At 39.1% G+C, this 19,381-nt stretch overlaps 2 protein-coding genes across 2 annotated transcripts; both read right to left on the bottom strand.

The window, feature by feature from the left end:
- Positions 1-5,017: 5,017 nt before the first annotated feature.
- rnf168 (ring finger protein 168) lies at positions 5,018-17,345 on the bottom strand. The gene is made up of 7 exons (XM_063017112.1): positions 17,308-17,345; positions 11,533-11,937; positions 11,236-11,306; positions 10,748-10,918; positions 8,776-8,870; positions 8,593-8,665; positions 5,018-6,939 (listed from the first exon to the last, which is right to left on the bottom strand). Exons 2-7 carry the CDS (start codon positions 11,861-11,863, stop codon positions 6,277-6,279), a joined length of 1,404 nt encoding a protein of 467 aa, XP_062873182.1. The 5' UTR covers positions 11,864-11,937; positions 17,308-17,345; the 3' UTR covers positions 5,018-6,276.
- Positions 12,607-15,549, bottom strand: LOC134334506 (piggyBac transposable element-derived protein 3-like). The gene is made up of 2 exons (XM_063016846.1): positions 15,259-15,549; positions 12,607-14,890 (listed from the first exon to the last, which is right to left on the bottom strand). Exon 2 carries the CDS (start codon positions 14,888-14,890, stop codon positions 13,040-13,042), a length of 1,851 nt encoding a protein of 616 aa, XP_062872916.1. The 5' UTR covers positions 15,259-15,549; the 3' UTR covers positions 12,607-13,039.
- Positions 17,346-19,381: the final 2,036 nt, after the last annotated feature.

The following is a 19,381-nucleotide window of genomic DNA, read 5'->3' as shown; positions in this document are numbered from 1 at the left end:
CAGTAAACACCCCCCCAAAAAAGCTATTTACTATGTATACTGGATGTATTTTCTGCTGTGTATAACTGTAGTATAATTTTACTTCATAATGATAATGCAGACATTTTATTTATTTTAATCATTTCCATTATCCCAACTCATACAGTGTTTCCCCAAAAATCAGTGTGAACTGTGAGTCTGCTTTTGCCTGACGAGACAGTCAGCATCAGGTTCCATATTTGTTACTGCCAGTCATAATACGTAATAAGTGTTGATGAGTGAGTCTGAATCTGGTTGGAGATTTAAGGTGTTTAAACTTCGATGAAGTCTGCTCACAGGTACAGTGGTACCTCGGTATACGTCCTTAATCCATTCCAGATCCTTGGATTCATACCAAACAAATTCTTCCCATTAGAAATAAAGGGAAAATGATTAATTCGTTCCCATGAAAAAACAAATCCTATTGTTATTGACATATTATACGTTGATGGGGTTGTATAAAATAATTCATAAAACGGATAGTTCCGGTCCTAAAATGTGATTGGCTGAGCCTCACATCATTCCATATTAATACGCCACTGAAAAGAACAAGTACAAACTTGGTTAAACACTATTTGAAGTCATGTACTATACATAAAAATGTCCAGATTAATATAAACAGTAATCCTAATCATTAAGCGGGTGTTTCGTACAAGAAATCGTGTCACAGTTTGCGAATGTTATGTTCGCTCTCATGTTGCCTAGCAACACGGCACACCGTTAACGGGACCATAGTACCTGTAGTACAGTACCTGAACAGAGAGTTATAGCACGTTCTAGCTATAAAATTATAGAGCGGGTTGTTAACTGAATGGTAGCAACTGGCGTAATGACGCTCGTGGCTTTGTCTCGTGAGAGGTAAACAAGAGTAGCGCGCGGTGTCGTGACTCATTTTGACCCGTACAAGTTCTAGCACGCGAGTCGTATTCCAAACAAAGGTCGTATACCAAGCAACATTCCTCGCGTCCAAACAGGACAATAATTCCTGAATCTGCCTGTAGTTAAGAGCATTAGTTTTAATAAAATTAACACAGGACACAACGATTTTCATAATGCAATTCCATTTAACTGCTGTGCAACACAGTGCAGTGGCTGCGGTCAGTCATCTCTCTATTGATACGCACAATCACTCCTCTCGCAGAACCCACCATGCTTGGAGCGCCACCCGTTGGATCGCTGCCGTATAATCTACAGAGACTCCAGGTGGCCAATTTTTGTTTCCTAAAGATGAACAGGGGCCAGACAACATGTATTGCTGCTGTGGTTAAAGGGGCCGGTCAAATGAAAGCATCGGCCCGTATACGGCCCGCGGGCCGTAGTTTGATGACCCCTGCTTTACACCTTCTACCTACCAGGTCATCTGGTAAAAATGGTCAAGCAGGTAGGACCCTAAGAACCTTTTAGACCTTTTAGAACAACCATTCCTGCAGCATTCCACAGACAGGGTTTTTCCAAAAGAGTGGCAAGAAAGATGCTACTGTTGAGTAACAAGCATATGACAGCCTGGTAACCTGGCATGTCATGAGGAAAAAACAACAACACCGTATGTGGTGAAAAACAGACAGCATATCACCTGGCTCATTCAATCCTTCTGGTAAACCAGGCTGGTGGCAGCATCATGCTAAGGAGATGATATGGAAAAACTGGGAGAGTGGTAAAAATTAAGGGGTAGATTAATGCAGCCAAATACAGGGACATGGCTAAGAAAACCTCCTTCAAAGCTTGTCAAACCCAGACTATATTTATTTATTTATTATGATTTTAACATGATTTCAAGATTCATCAGTTCAAGTCTTTAATGTCAAACACAATCACAATTTGGTATCTCCAATTCACCTCCCTTGCAGGTCTTTGGACTCTTAAAGTCACACAGACATGAGAAGAACATGCAAACTCCACACAGAAAGGACCCAGACCACTCCACCTGGGAATCAAACCCAGGATCTTCTTGCTGTGAGGCGACAGTGCTACCCACCAAACCACCCTCAAACCAAGACTAGAGCAACAGTTTAAATTTGGATCTCCGATTCACCTGGTCTTTGGACTGTGGGGGGAAAGCAGAGCTCCAGGGGGGAACCCACACAGACATGAGAAGAACATGCAAACTCCACACAAAAAGGACCCAGACTCCACCTGGGAATCAAACCCAGGATCTTCTTGCTGTAAGGTGATGGTGCTACCCACCGAGCCACCCTCAAACCGATACTAGAGCAACAGTTCAAATTTGGATCTCCAATTCACCTCCCTTGCAGGTCTTTGGACTCTTGGAGGAAACCAGAGCTCCCGGAGGGAACCCACACAGACATGGGAAGAACATGGTGATGGTGCTACCCACCGAGCCACCCTCAAACCGATACTAGGGCAACAGTTCAAATTTGAACAAGACAATGACCCAAATCATACAACCAAAACAACCCTGAATAGGCTTCCATAGGTCTCGGTAGGTCTTTAAATGCTTTTTAGTAGTGCAGTCAAGGCCCAGACTTAAACCCCATCATACATCTGTGGAGAGACCCAAAGATGGCAGTTTATAGATGGTCTGCATCAAATTAGACTGAACTTAAAAGGATCTGCCATTAAAAATAAAACAAACTGACCAAATATAAGTGTGAAAAGCTTGTAGAGACATATTCAAAAAGATTTGCAGCTGCAATTGATGTCACAGCTTATACAAACCATTAAATAAAGAGACTCAATAGTTTTGTAGCAATTTGGGAAATTTAGTTAAAAAACGCATTCGAGTGTTTACAAAGTCAAGGGATCTTTCTCAATCCACTCGATGTAAGAGTGCAGACAACAGGAGCCATGCATTTCATCCAAGTGGTGGTGATGTATTTTATATTTATATTTAAATGCTAATATACAACCCCAAATCAGAAAAGATGGGACAGTATGGAAAGTGCAAATAAAATAAAAATGCAGTGTTTCTTACATTTACTTTGACTTTTATTCGATTGCAGACAGGATGAATCTGAGATATTTCATGTTTTATCTGCTCAACTTCATTTCATTTTTTAATAAACCTCCATTCCTGCATTTCAGGCCTGCAACACATTCTAAAAAAAAGTTGGGACGGGGCAATTTAGGGCTAGTAATAAGGTGAAAAAACTAAATAATTATGTGATTTCAAACAGGTGATGTTAACAGGTGATCATGGTTTGGTACAAAAGCAGCATCCAGGAGAGGTTGAGTCTTAGATGAGCAAAGATGGTCAGAGGATCATTACAAAGGCATGGCTGCAGAAGAAGAGGGTACGGGTACTGGACTGGCCTGCCTGCGGTCCTGACCTGTCCCCAATAGAGAATTTTGAAATGAAAAATGTGACAACGACGACCCCGTATTGTTGCACATTTTAAGACGTGTTTGCAGGAAGAATGAGACAAAATAAAAACTAAAACACTAAATCACTTGGTATCCTCGGTGCCAAAACGTCTTTTAAGTGTGGTGAAAAAGAATGGCAACATTACAAAGTGGTAAATGCTTTACCGTCCCAGCTTTATTTGGAATGTGTTGCAGGCCTGAAATGCAGGTATGGATGTTTATTAAAAAATGAAATGAAGTCGAGCAGATAAAACATGAAATATCTCAGGTTCATCCTGTCTGCAATCAAATACAAGTCAAAGCAAATGTAAGAAACTCTGTGTCTGATTTGGGGTTGTACTACTATCATCTAAAGCAAGATCACAAGCACTGAGCTTAATTTTTAACTAGTATAAAATGCAGTGTGGCCAATTGCAAAGTGCTTCAGTAATCGTAGATTGCTAATGTTCAGCTTGTGGGAGATATGACGGTGTCTGTGCCCACAGATCACAACCTCGAGTTCTTGCAACCATAACCATGAGGCATAAAGCATTGTAATGTGGCCAGTTTGTTTGGTGTGTGTGTGCGTGAGCACGACTCAGCAGCATGTGTTTGTGAGTCAGTCGCTATTAGTGTCGCAAGTAAGCCAAGTGTTGTCATATTTGGGATATTTAAATAGCAATAGGGGATATTTATTTGACACAGGTCATATACCAAACATAGCAAAAACTAATCGGGTTTGTGATGGTTCAGTACATGTTAAAAATAGACTTCTCTGAAATAATTAAAGCATATCCTCTATAGCGAGTGGACATTATTAGGTTGTCGGCAACATTAATTTCCCAGAATTACATTCCAAATTAGGAACACTGTCTAAACTGTCTAATAGTAATCACTGGATTAACCATAACATTAAAACCACCTCCTTGTTTCTACACTCACTGTCCATTTTATCAGCTCCACTTACCATATAGGTGTAGTTCTACAATTACTGACTGTAGTCCATCTGTTTCTCTGCATGCTTTGTTAGCCCCCTTTTACGCTGTTCTTCAATGGTCAGGACTCTCCCAGGACCACTACAGAGCAGGTATTATTTAGGTGGTGGGTCATTCTCAGCACTGCAGGGACACTGACATGGTGGTGGTGTGTTAGTGTGTGTTGTGCTGGTATGAGTGGATAAGACACAGCAGCGCTGCTGGAGTTTTTAAACACCTCACTGTCACTGCTGGACTGAGAAGAGTCCACAACCAAAAAAACATCCAGCCAACAGCGCCCTGTGACCACTGATGAAAGTCTAGAAGATGACCAACTCTTTACATCTACAAGGTGGACCAACTAGGTAGGAGTGTCTAATAGAGTGGACAGTGAGTGGACACGGTAATTAAAAAAACTCCAGCAGCACTGCTGTGTCTGATCCACTCATACCAGCACAACACAACACATACTAACACCCAACCGGCAGGCAGAGCTGAGATTCGACACGATGTATTCGAGATCCCAGCTCCGGTTCCAGTGTGTGTTTTTACAGGCCAATTGTTGTTCATGTGGCTGCTCAGCCCAGCCAGCAGGCAGAGCTGAGCTATGATACGATGTATATGAGATCCCAGCTCCGGTTCCACTGTGTTTTTACCGCTACGCCACTTTTTAAAGAGACCATTCAAATATATTAAGGTACACTTATTAATGCTGGACATAAAAACATTATTGAAGCACCTTGTTTTATTAGAAGTGATGTTGGACAAGTAGGAGCAGCAATCATGGTGAAGCAGCTTCCTACAGTTCAGGGAAAAATAAACAGCAGCTAAACATAAAGGCTCTAAAGCTATAGCAAACCACATACATTTCTGTCAGCATAATTAATTTAAAAATTCCATAAAAGCTGAGTTCATAGAATCGTAAGTGATATGTGAACAAATGCGTCAGACTGATGATACATAGGTTAAGAAAGATAACTTCTCGATATATGAAAAGAACAAGATTATCAGACTGTATTGTTTATCTTTAACCTTAGAAAGGAAGTTAGCTGGTACGGATTGGTCAAAATGAAACCGTAAAACTGCAGAAGTCACTATGCATTACCGGTCAAAAAGATGTTTGCCAACAAGGTTACCCATCTGTGGTGTCTTAATACTTTGACCCCACTGTTTTTTTTAATGCATTTTTTACCCATTTTTGTCTTCCGCTGCTGAGGGATACCCACTTGCATCCAAAGAGAGCACGTCGCTGTACACGCCTCTTCTCGCCCATGAATTCTGCACAGACGTCACTTCTGCCAATTAGGGTCCTTACACAGCGTATGAAGATCCCACCCACACATAGTCCGGCCCTTACCCTGCAGATACGGTGGCCAGTTAGTATTTGCTGCAGGCATTGCCAATTATGCCCACCTGATGGCGCCCAGACGACCGGTGGCAACGTCGAATTTCGAAACGAGGAGTTCAGAATCTCTGCGCTGGTGTGCTAGCAGAATATCCTGGTGCGTCACCTGGGCGCCGTGAACTTTGTTTTTTTTATTAATGTGTATAAGTTATTATTTTTTAATCATTACACACTAAAAAGTTGACCATGTACCTCTACATACCAAATAAATATATAAACTGAAAGTATCCCCTCTGTGTACACCATAAATTGACTGCATAGCATTTAATGGCTACCTATTGATGAGGTGTTATAGTAATCCAATAGACTTTAGATTTAAAACCTTTTAGATCATGTAAATCAGATTTTCCATTTTCATTGTTTTAATTTTTTTTAATTAATAACCTTCCCCCCCCCCCAATATAAGGGTAGCTTAAAGAATACAAACATGCAGAAAAATTACCTTTTTGCAACAATTACCTAAATTATATCTCTTATAAACAAATCTGAACATATGCAAAAGTAGGAGAGATGAAGAATGAATGCTAACTACTAAAGTTTAATCTGAGAGTTTAACAGTATGTGGGATGTTTTAAGAGTTCAGCTACCCAGGTTTGGAAACATTTCAATAAGGGTGGTCTGCTTAGTGCCCTTCTGCTGTGAGAAGGCTGAGAAAGGGGACACCTGAGTAGAAACAGGGCTTTTTTTGGGAGTTTTCCCTTCAGGTTTCCCACTAGCAACTGCACGTCCCTCCGCTTTTCCCATGAAGGACTGTGCTGCTGGAATTCCAGCTTTACACTTTTTGTCTTCGTCACTTGAGCTCGTACTGCTGGTGGATGAGGGGCTTGTTTTCTGCCTTAGTAAATACCCATCAACCGAGCCTTTCCTGCGGTTCACAGCGTTCTCGCGGTCCAGCTCTCTTTGAAGCCGCTGTGCCATCCTCCTGTCCTCCTCCTCCTGCAGCAAGCGGCTCCTCTCAGCCTCCTCTCGCAGAGCGTGCACCTGCAGGAGATCCTCGTGTAGAGGCGACGACGGTAAGGAAAAACAGGGCCTCTTATAGAGGTCAGATTCTTCTATTTGCTCATTATCTACAGTCTTTCTTTTAAAGGAAACAGATGTGTGAGCAGCATTAGAAAGCTGTTTTGTAGCGTCTGGCTCAAAGACTGAAATAGAGTTCTCACTGTACTCCTGTAAAGGTATTTCGAGACTGGAAAGGCCATTAGAGCTGGGAGAAAATGTGGCTGAGGCGTTCAAAATGTTTTCCTGTAAAAGAATAGGCTGATGAACAAGATTTCTCACAGTATGTTTCTAAGTACAGAACAATTAGCAATATATTTTTCCAAGTCTTTAAGTTACAAAGTTGTGTTGTGGTAGCATCGCTACTTTTAAATAACCCAGACAGCATGTAGATAAAACTATAAAAGCCACAAGTCTCGTTAAATAACTTATCATCATAGAGCTTTGGTTGGAAGAGCACTTATCTTGGTGCTATAGAAGTCTATAAAGATAATGCCTAACTTGTACTAATTGTTGATGTCTAGGGATGTCCCGATCCGATCTCAAAGATCGGAATCGGGCCCGATCAAGGCATTTTTTAACTGATCGGTATCGGCTTTACTAAGCCCGATCCTTCGTTTTACGTCAGCGGTCAAGCAGGTGTCGTAAACGGAGAGTCCAACAGCGAAGTGTAATGTCTGCAATGCGAGCGTTTCACGAGGCGGTAGGAGCAGAGCTGCGTTCATTGCTGTAGAATTTTACTATTTATATGGTGTGCGAGTCAAGGATCACACTGGTTTACAAAACAATAACTTTTAATCCGAGTATGAAAACAGCTTTACCATGTTACAAGACTGAACGACATCTCAGTATCAAGCACTCTGACTGGCTTAGTTACAACACGCCTACAAGTACGGTGGCTCATAAACAAACCAGATATCATTTAACCAAACGATCTACCAATTTGATACGGCACCTAAAAAATAAACACTCAGTCGAATACAGCGAGTTTATTATTATATGATGAGAAGAGGAACCGGCTGTCCGCTAACACAGCAGAGATGCTGATTTTCCTCAAAAAGAACCTTCACTTCATTTTGAGTGTTCTAGTTTTACTACTACAATGCTGCACTAAGTTTGTTTACTTTTATTTTGTAGTAGCAGTAGCTTGGATGCAGGCAATTTTTTTCCTACAGCACTGCAGAGCTATTCAGTTGTTAAACATATACATTGGATTAATTTGAATAACTGTAATGTACTTGAAGTGTGCACTGTGTGAACAGTATTATCTAGTTCCTATCTAGACAATATCTAGAAAATACAAGTATCGGTTTGAGACTCGGTATCGGATCGGGATTAAAATTAATGATCAGGAACAAAAAAACGTGATCGGGACATCCCTATTGATGTCATTACCAGACATAATAAATGTTAAGCTGATGTAGTTTATTGTAGTACATGTCCTGAAAGCAGCAGATATTAACATCATAAAGACCTATGCAACTTTAATAAGAGCCAAATTGTTATAGCCAGACTAATAGGTTAAAAGACCTTCAAAACAGCAAGGGGTGCTAACAGGCAGCCATGGTGAGTACTCGTAAACAGTGGCCTAAGGAAGGACATTCTACAAACACCCAACAAGTTGTCGGCCCACTAAGACCCACTGACTTCTAAAAGCATGGAGGCTATGGCTGGTATGGCCCAACAGAAGGGACCTATTTTCTGGTGGCAAAAATCTCATGTTGCTGTTTCTCATTAATTTATTAGCTGATTTATTAATTGACTATTAATTTGCTAGGGAACATTTTACTTTGTAGTATAGACGCTGCATCAATAATAAATCCCTTGTATTGTTAAATTACTGTTGCTTTGTCACTTTGTCACTATTAGTAAGTTTACAAATTTAAAGTTAGGGTGTACCTTATTGTCCAAGAGACTGGAGGATGGTTTATTTTCTATGTGAGGCTGTGCATGAGGCAGCTGGCACAGGTACCTAAAGCATTAGAGGAAAATAGATAACAAAACATTATTAGTGGAAGATCATTATGGAATAATATGCAAATAAGTGCAAATATAACATGCAGAAAACTAAGAACTACTCACTTTTCAATGTGTCCAACACATGGTTTCTTTTTCTTGGCAGGGGTGGCATCGATCACTTTAACATTTCTCTGAGATTCTGAAACAGGACTTGAGTTCTGCACAACCAAAAGAATTTAACAACAACAACAAAATCACTGACAAGGGCTCTGTATGTATAGGTTATTTTGTATAAGCTGAAGCCATCACTGCTCTTTTACATGCTGTTATACAGTATACATCAATACTTTTTCTAAAAAAAACAAAACATTTAGCAGTGTAATAAACGTTTTATTATTTTATTTGCCTTATAAATGTGCATTCTAGATTTTATAGCAGGTCTAATTACTGGTCACTGAACAGTGAAAATGAATTCCTTAATTGTAAATAGTGCATCTGTCTTTAAGCTGCTGCTCAGGTGGTACAGCAGTCTATTATGCTGAGGATAAAATATAAAAAAAAACTCACTTATTAATAGATAATTAAGCTGTTGGATAGTGGGTCTAAATCAAAAGAGGGGCAAATTAAGAGAAATGTATTTAGATTTTGTAGAATCTATGTACTAATTAGATTAAAAGTTTAAAGTTTTTAACTTCAAAGACATCTAAAAGTCTATTGTAAATCTTTTCCATATGTTCTTACAGCTGTCCCATTTACTGATGCCCTCTTTATAATACATTAATACTTCAGAGATGGTAGCTTAACTGCAAATGTTCAAATCACTATAGCCACCTCCACTGCCTGTTCAAGGTCAACTTTACTAACTCCATATGAATGAACGATTCCTTTCAGATGCTCCCACTAGGGGTCGCCACAGCCAACTGAATTGTTAATCATTTAACAAAAAAAAACTTGTGTTGTCATTTTGGCTTGTATAAGATTAAATGAAGGTTTAAAGAAACGGCAATTATCTCCATTCATAATCAAATTCACACAAAATGTGCCAAAAGTTAAAGGGTTCGAATACATTATGATTTAAATATCATCTGAACATGTCTTGTTAAAAAGTTACTTCAGCTTGTTTAGATAGATGGATGGATGGAGGGATGAATGGATGGATGGATGGACTTTATTGTCATTGTGGTTATACAACAAAACTTTGTCTGGTAGCTCTCAGTGAGACCAGCAGCAATAATAAAATAAAAATAAGATACAAATATTTAAATATATAAGAAAGTACAAAAAACTAACACACTCGGTACAGCACAATAAAAAAAACTCGATACATCACAAACAGGTAGTAATTATTACTATACAAATAGCATATATAGAGAGAATGTAAAGTGATCTGTGTATTAAATAGCAGCTTGGGGAGGGGCAGGGTTCAAAACAGTTTAATTTGTTGTCTCAGCAGCTATGGGTGCGAGTGTGTGGGGTGGAGGTGTAATAGTGGCTACAGCTCTGGGAAAAGCTGTTCTTAATTGTTCTTAAGTCTAAATTGTCCTGTTTCTTTTTCCTGATGGGAGGGGGACAAACAGTCTGGGTGGGTTGAGTCTTTGGTAATGTTTTGTTTGATTTCTCACTGACTAAAGAGGGATTTGCTTTGCGCCAATACAAACAACACAAACTAATGAATAATCCCATGTAAAATACCAATTAGCGTATCTCACAGGAATCTCGCTTAACCAATAAGTGACGTCACTGTTTTGATTTATGCTGTTGAGTAAAGTGTCATTTAAATTCATGCGTCATTGGTCATTAAAAAATGTCATTTTTAATTCATCCAACAGCTGCAATTCATAGATACAGAGCTCTCTTCCTCACTCTATAAGCTTGTCGGTTACTGATTAGAAGAAGCGGGCATAATTTGCATCCCTACATTCAAATGATGGTGTACACACAGATGTGATAGATATGTTTAGCTTTAGATTTAGTAAATCTCTTTAAAAAAAGAGGATTCATTCTTAACCCTAATATCAACAATGACACAAAAACCTGATTATGTGAAAGCTGGTTTAACAAATAGGTTACATAGTAGAGCCTGTTTCATACTCACCAGCTCTTTACTGAGTAGTCTTGCTAATATCTCATCGTCCTTCAGCTGCCTTTCTTCCTGCCTCTTTCTCTCCTCAGCCACTCGCTCCTCTTCTTCAGCCAGAAGGCGTTGGATGTACTCTTCGCTGGCTCTTCTTTCTGCCTCCTCAAGAGCTCGTTTTTCTTCTACAAACTGAAGGAAGGAGAACAGTTTGTTATAGTACTCTGTTCATTCAATGAAAGGGTTATATTACAGTAAGGAAACTTAATTAACAAGAACATCATGTGCACAAACAAACACAAGAACACAGGACGATGTTAACAAAAGTACCTCAGTTTAAATCTCTTAGCAGTAAACAAAAAGAAAAAAGTGTAAGCAATGCAAAAGCACAATTGTACAAACATTCAAAACAGTGACAAGAACGACGTCTTGATTTGATGTATTAGAACATCTTGATAATAACTGTTCTGGATACACAGAGTGCAGAAGGAATCTACATTTGTTCTAACCTTGTTTATCTGGTCCTCATACTCTTGTCTGAGCTCTCCCGGTTGGCAAACCTTGGGCATTGGAAGCAATGCTGTAAGAGGAGACAAGGTGAAGACACAGCACATATCTGGTGATTTGCTGCTGAATACACAGGTAACATGCACATGTGCACTGGACTAAACATAGCATTAATCAATTAACTGTGTATATAAGGGGTAGCCTAGACATCTGTACTATCGGCCTAGTATTACTAGTATTAATGCAAGTATGCTGCATGCAAAGCAAACTGCCAAAAACACCCAAGCATAAGCACTTACGATTTACTTCTTCATCATCATCGATTCCATTTAACCTGCGCTCACAGTGAGTTGGGAAAGCCTCCTGGATACGTTTCCACAGCTCTACATTCACTAGTGTCTTGTTTCTTCCATTAAGTCTGGCCCAGGTGGACACTCGCTTTCGGCAGAGTGGACAGCATATATTAGCCTTATCCACTGTCTCCAGGAAGCAGGGTTTGCAGAATGTATGAGAACATGGCAGTGTGACAGGCTCCAGAAAGATTTCCAAACAGATGGGGCACAAGTAGTCTGTCTTTTTCAGGTTTTCACCGTGCCCCAGCTCCGGCTCTGTTTCCGACACAGGCGGCATCCCTCCGCTGTCCCCCCACTCTCTCTCTCTGAGTGCGAACCTCTCTCTCTCTGTCTTTTTACAAGAAAAATAACCTGTTATAAGGAAAAACAAGCGATAACAGTAAACAAATTGGTTAGCTAAGCAATAGAAATAATACACACTATTAGTATAATACCATGACAATACATGTGAGATAATAATTAAGAAATAAAGTAAGAATGCTTGAGCACAGCAGCTTCATGTTAGACTTTAAAATTAATAACTTAAGTTCATCTCATATATTATAAATAATAAAGATAACTGGAACTCATATGTTTTATGTAATCTGAGCAAGTGCCAAAGGCACATCAATCAAAATGAAAGCAACAATACATACAGTGGTAGTCATTTATTTCATTTTAATTATAGTCTTTTTTACTTTAATTTGATTGCTTGAAACTAAACTCAATTGAATCCCAAATGCATTGATATTCTTTAACATGAGATCTAGTTGTAAATAACAGGTCCAACGTGCTATTTACAAGTAATTCAACTTAAATTCAACTTATCCTGGCCTGTGTGAATGTAAGGGTAAAAATGAAGGGTTAAATGACCCCGCACTATGGTCTTGATTAAACACGATGGTTTAACAACTTGATTAACAACTTAAAATACTTCATGCTTAACCCTTTAATGTCCTCACCAAGAAAAAAGCAAAGGAAAAATTTTTAATTTACATTTTTTATTTGTTTGGGGCATTAATAAAAACAATTGGTGTTTTTTTTTTAAATAGACCCCCCAGTTTTCAAAATATACACCTCTACCAAATGGTTGAGATGGCACTCAGTGGTAAAATCAGAACATGAACCAGAAATACAAAAAATATTAAAAACAATGGGCAATGACATGCTAACTCTTTGTTTTCTTAACTTTTGTGACTTTTTAGACAAGTGGAATGTGTCCAAGGTTGTCATATAACATCTGGTTGTGAGGGCCTTGGGATGTAGTGTTTCTTCCGAGACATATTTGTAGTAAAATCAGAACATAACATCAACAACAATAATAATAATAAAACAATAATAAATAGTAACAACAACAATAAAAAGCAATAATAAAGTGCAGTAACATGCTAACTTTGTTAACTTTTGTGACTTTTTTGAAATACTCATGTGTGATGTGCAACAGCACTAATGGTTTTTCAGCATTGAATCCAATTTATTTCTTGTGGTATGCTATGAAGCATTGCTGGTTTGCATTAAGACACAAGAAAACATTGCATTTCTCACACTTCCACCTTGACACACCCTTTGGACAGAAGTTGCACCGCCCACGCTTGACACTGTGAAGCGGCATGTGTCCACAGTTGTCATAACGCACATCTGGTTGTGGTTGTGTGGGTCTTGGGACATATTGTTTCTTCTGAGACATTGGTGGTGGAGAAGAGAATGATGGTCGGCCAACCTTGGATGCTGTCTTGTTGACTTGCTTCAAAGTGTGGGCGACTGCCAGGCGGAACCTTTTGAGAGGTATTGGTTTCTCATTCAGTAGGTCACAGTCTCTCTTGTAGACCAGCCAGGAGTTTGAGACGCACAGGTCAAGAATGTATCCAAACAGTGGTAAGTACCATCGCCTTGACTTCGCAGGGGTCTTGTACATGTGCACCAGCATGTCAGAAAGATCAATGCCTCCCATATGCTCATTGTAGGCTGGGATAAGTGATGGGCAAGGGACAGAGATCTTTGTCTTGTCAACTTTGCTCCACCTTTTGACAGTGGAAAGAGGTGTGATCCCACAAGCATTGCTCAGAAGGTTGACACATTTGTTGTCAAACCATTTCACTGCAATCACACCATCAGAAGACCTATAATCGAAAGCTCCACGTCCTTTCTTCCTTAGCTGTTGGTCTGTAATCAAGGGTATTCCACTGACACGGTTTGATCGGACAGTGCCGATGCATTTGACACCCAAGTTTGCATGTACATTCTGGATCATCTTAAAGCTGGTGAAGTAGTTGTCACAGAAGACAACTGACAGCTGTGGTTGCGTCATGGTTTTGCACAAAACTGTCACCAGTTTGGCCCCTAGAGTCAGCTCTTGCTCCTGCTCACTTAGGGCAATATTGAAAAATGTGGATGCCCCTTGATAGAGCAGTAGATCATGGATGATTCCAGATGAGCTGGCTCGGCAGAACAATTTAAAGCCGCACTTGTCTGGTTTGTTGGCAATATACTGGCGAAGAGTGCCGGCCCTTGTGCCTTTATATGCCACCATCACCTCATCAATACTTTGTTTGTATGTAGATGGAATGAGGAGGCACTGCTCACGAAGCATCTCAAAAAGGGGGCGGATTTTAAGAAATCGGTCTGGAGTGCTATCCCACTGTTGATTGTCATTAAAATGAATGAACCGACGCAACAGCCTGAATCTTTTACGTGGCATGATATCAGCTATGACGCTGAATCGTGACTCATGGTGCCAGTAGTCTTCAATAGATGGGAAGCTGAAAACACCCATGAAGAGTAGTATTGCCAAAAACTCTTCAATCTCTTGTGGACTAGTTTTGATTGGATCCCCCAACTCTTGGGCAGAGTATAGATTGGTCTGTTGAGCAATATGTTCAATCATCTTGTCAGTGAAGAGTGTTTTGAAATACTGGAATGGTGTCTTTACAGCATCAGGGGGCTCAAATCTTGAATCAGGAACCTGGAATGTCCCAATGTCTTCATGTTTCCAGATTTTCTCCCTGCCTTTGTTTAGGCCTAGGGGTGAAGTAGGGTCACTGGTGTCCTCTGGCTCCTCTAAGGAAACTGTTTTCAGGGAGTTTTTCTCTTTCATCTTCTTCTTACGGGGTGGCGGTTTAGAAGATGAACTTGTTGAGACTATGTCCTCTTCATCCATGGACTCAAAAGATGTTTCTCCAGAGTCTTCTGTTTGTGTGGGCAGATAATCAGGATCCTCTATTTGGTCATCGTCATCACTCAGATCACCATCAGACTCTTGAGGATTTTCTGGTATGAGGGCTAGGACAGAGCGTGGTCTTGCACCATAAAATATTTTCGTGTCCATCTATTATTTGTAAAAAAAAAAAAAAAAAAAAAAAAAAGTTAGCATACAATTTGTTACAACCAATTTCCTTGTATGTGTCAAAATTTGTCAAATAAATAGATTTAAATATATTTCATGGAATAACAATAAATGTGTCACATGAACAAAATATGAATGATCAGAGATTTTTATTTCAAAGCAAGAAGTTGGTTCTAATTACTATAGCTAAGCATATACACTTTTACCCTAAAGAGTCAATTCAACCATTTGGTCACATATGTTTTAAAAAATTATTTGACCCTTATAAAACATATTTATGCTGTATAAAGTTACATCATTCTGATCATTAAAACCTCTGAAACTACAATGTGCACAGAAAATATGCTTACCTTTGAAAATTTGGCCAAAAAACGTCCGAATGGGTGGCTTGTTTTACTGGTAGCCCACTTCGGCTATGGAGGTGAACTGAAACGGCATACTATTGAAAGACACAGTGACCCCTAGTGGATTTTTTTTGCATAACATACCTCTACCGAATGGTAGATATAGCACTATCAGTTTGAGTTAAGTTCAACAACTTTTCAATAAGATATAGTGACTCAAAATGTGCTCTACCAAAATGTTGAGCAGAACGTTAAAGGGTTAAAACTCCTAGGTTAACCAGACACACAGGTAATCAATGAACACGATGTTACATAACAATTAAGCTGTAAAGATGTTTTGGGTGTTAGATGTTATGTATAAATTCTTAAATTAATGTTTAGTTTCAATACATTTTAAAGCAACTCATGTCTAAATAAAATGTTTGTTTGGATTTTAACGTCATGTTTTACACCCTTCGATTACATCCATGACAAGTAGTTACTCGTTACACAAGATTCATCAATTCACAAGGTTATATCAAACACAGTCATGGACAATTTAGTGTCTCCAATTCACCTCACTTGCATGTCTTTGGACTGCGGGAGGAAACCGGAGCACCCGTAGGAAACCCACGCAGACACGGGGAGAACATGCAAACTCCACACAGAAAGGACCCGGACCGCCCCACCTGGGGATCGAACCCAGGACCGACCCAGGAGGAAACAGTGCTACCCACTTAGCCACTGTGCCGCCCGCCTGTGTGAATGTAAGGGTAAAAAATGAAGGGTTAAATAGCCCTACACTACGGTCTTAACTAAACACGATGCTTTAACAACTTAAAATAATTAATGCTTAAAACTCCTAGATTAACCAGACACACAGGTAATCAATGAACACGATGTTACATAACAATTTAGATATAAAGATGTTTTGGGTGTTAGATGTTATGTATAAATTCTTAAATTCATGAACATTTTAAAAAAAGTTTATTTCTAAATAAAATAATTTTTATAATGCACATAAAAGTCTGAAAAATAAAATCTGTAAAGTTTCCTTAAATATTAAAAATAAGTTTGGAAGGCATTTATGGATGTTCTTAAGAGGCCATAATCTGATTTTTTTTTTTTTTATCTAATTCTTTTTTTATTATTATTAATAGTAATTAGTCTATTTTTTAAAAAATTCATTACTTATGTATAGTGTGGATTTTTTTGTTAATGTTCATTGTTGTTCCTGTTTGATAACTTAAATAAAATATTTAAAAAATATATTAAAAATAAAATGTTTAACCTGAAACCTGTTTGTCCTAAAAAATCTGATTTAAACTTGAAAATAAATAATAAACATTAAATAAATAGATTTTACTCACAGCTGTCTTAACTAAATGCATTTTAACAGATTATGAAACTTTTGGGATGGCTATATGTTATGCAGAGGTTTTTTTATTATTATATTTTAATAATGATAAATAAACATAGTTTGGGCAAAGAGTAACTCGCCCTTAATTACTTATGTTTAATGTTTCACGTCTGGCCCTCTCTGGAAAAAAGTTAGACACTCCTGTACTACAGTTATGCTTATATTTATAAAAGTAAAACAAAGTAAATACAACAGTTATACAAACCAAAAAGAATAGAATATATTTATTTAGATATAAGCAATGTAACGTACATTGCTAATAGAAAAGCGTTTAAACGGGAGCTGTTATAACGCTAAAAAGTTAAGTCTTTTTGACAAACTTATATCAACAATATAATTAAAAATAAAACATACAGTTAAGTATTACATCACATAAACTCAACAACAACAAAAATTAGTGTTTAACCTCATTTACTGGAAATGTTTTCTTACATGCAGCTAGCTCGACATGCTAATAAACAAGCTAATAGCAATGCTAGCTAACTACCAAAACACAGCGAGCTCCAGAGAAACGACAAAACTTGAGCAAATTATGCCGAGTTTAAAAGAGTAAAATAGACATAAGACGATAAAACACGTATTTAACCAGATAATAAAATATTAGAAAAGAAAACAGTATATAAGCAGCGTAGCTTGTTAGCAGTGTAGCTCATTACCTCAGGCAGGTCAGAAATCCCGGGAAAACTCTCTCAGTCTAATCCCGCCCACTAGAACACGTCACTAACGCAGCATGTGAACTCAGCGACTATGCAGCTAAGATTACAATGATTTTCAAAATAAAAGTTCAGATCAGCTTAAATAGACGAGCATTTACTCACTCACTTTCTTAACCGCTTATCCAATCAGGGTCGCGGGGGGTGCTCGAGTCTATCCCAGCTTTTCAATGGGCGCAAGACATCCCCTGGACGTTGCGCCAGTCTATCGAAGGACAGACACAGACACCCACCCACACACACACACACACCCACACACACACACACACACACCCCCACACACACCCCCACACCCACACACCCACCCACACACACCCACACCCACACCCACACCCACACACACACACACACACACACACACACACATATAGGGCAATTTTGTATCTCCAATTAACTTGACTGCATGTTTTTGGACTGTGGGAGGAAACCAACGCAGACACGGGGAGAACATGCAAACTCCACAGAGAAAGGACCCGGACCGTCCCACCTGTGGATCGAACCCAGGACCTGCTTGCTGTGAGGCGACAGTGCTACCCACTGAGCCACCATGCCACCCCACCAACATTTATTTTTTCTTTATTCATACTGGTTATGTTGGTTTGTTGTGATTTATGATGTTCCTGATATATCTGCTGACCACTAGCCAGTATTTCTAAGATGGTTCTCAATGGATATTGTCCAACATTTTTGTTTTTTTATTATGCTAGTCTGTTTCTGGTTACTGATCATTGTTTATGTTATTATGCTTGTTATTGTTTGTGTTTATTCTGTTGATGTATTTGCTTGGTATTTAGGCCTGAATAATATATTGTTGGGAAAGCTTACATTTAGCTTAAGCGGTATTACTTAATTTATTTTGGATACTATTCAGGCTTAAGACATTACTGTTGATGTCAGAAAAACTTAAATATATTCTTTTGGTTATTGTTGGGGGAAAAAACAAATTAAAAAGCAGTGTTAAGAGTCGAGGGTGTGAGATTTGTGTGAGATTTGAGGGTGGACTTTACAATGAAGCTCAACAGGTAGCAAACTTTGGCTATAAAAAGCTATAAATAAACACATTTTCTAAATTGTACAGTGGTACCCTGAAACGCAACGTCAATTGGTTCTGGGAGTGGTATTTTGTCCTATAAGGATGTATAAAAAACCTGTTAATGCGATTCATGGTCCCATGGCACTGCATATACAGTATTTTAGACTAATGTAAAACCACCTCCTTGTTTCTACACTCACTGTCCAATTTATCAGCTCCACTTACCACATAGAAGCACTTTGTAGTTCTACAATGGTCAGGACTCCCACAGGACCACTACAGAGTATAGGTATTATTTAGGTGGTGGATCATTCTCAGCACTGCAGTGACACTGACATGGTGGTGGTGTGTTAGTGTGTGTTGTGCTGTTATGAGTGGATCAGACACAGCAGCACTGCTGGAGTTTTTAAATACCTCACTGTCACTGCTGGACTAAGAATAGTCCACCAACCCAAAAATATCCATCCAACAGCACCCAGTAGGCAGCATCCTGTGACCAATGATGAAGGTCTAGAAGATGACCAGCTCAAACAGCAGCAATAGATGAGCGATCGTCTCTGACTTTACATCTACTAGGTGGACCAACTAGGTAGGAGTGTCTAATAGAGTGGATAGTGAGTGGACATGGTATTTAAAACTCCAGCCGCGCTGCTGTGTCTGATCCACTCATACCAGCACAACACACACTAACACACCACCACCATGTCAGTGTCACTGCAGTGCTGAGAATGATCCACCACCGAAATAATACCTGCTCTGTGGTGATCCTGACCATTGAAGAACAATGTAAAAGGGGGCTAAAAAAGAATGTAGAAATAGATGGACTACAGTCAGTAATTGTAGAACTACAAAGTGCTTCTATATGGTAAGTGGGGTTGATAAAATAGACAGTGAGTGTAGAAACAAGGAGGTGGTTTTAATGTTATGGCTGATCGGTGTATAGTCTGCATCATTGTCATATTTAACAAATCATGACCCCTAATG

Source organism: Trichomycterus rosablanca, chromosome 20 (genome assembly GCF_030014385.1).
Source record: "Trichomycterus rosablanca isolate fTriRos1 chromosome 20, fTriRos1.hap1, whole genome shotgun sequence".
In the NCBI taxonomy this organism is placed as follows: Eukaryota; Metazoa; Chordata; class Actinopteri; order Siluriformes; family Trichomycteridae; genus Trichomycterus; species Trichomycterus rosablanca.
Note: the sequence above shows the minus strand (reverse complement) of the source record. Positions and strands in the feature narration are given on the sequence as shown.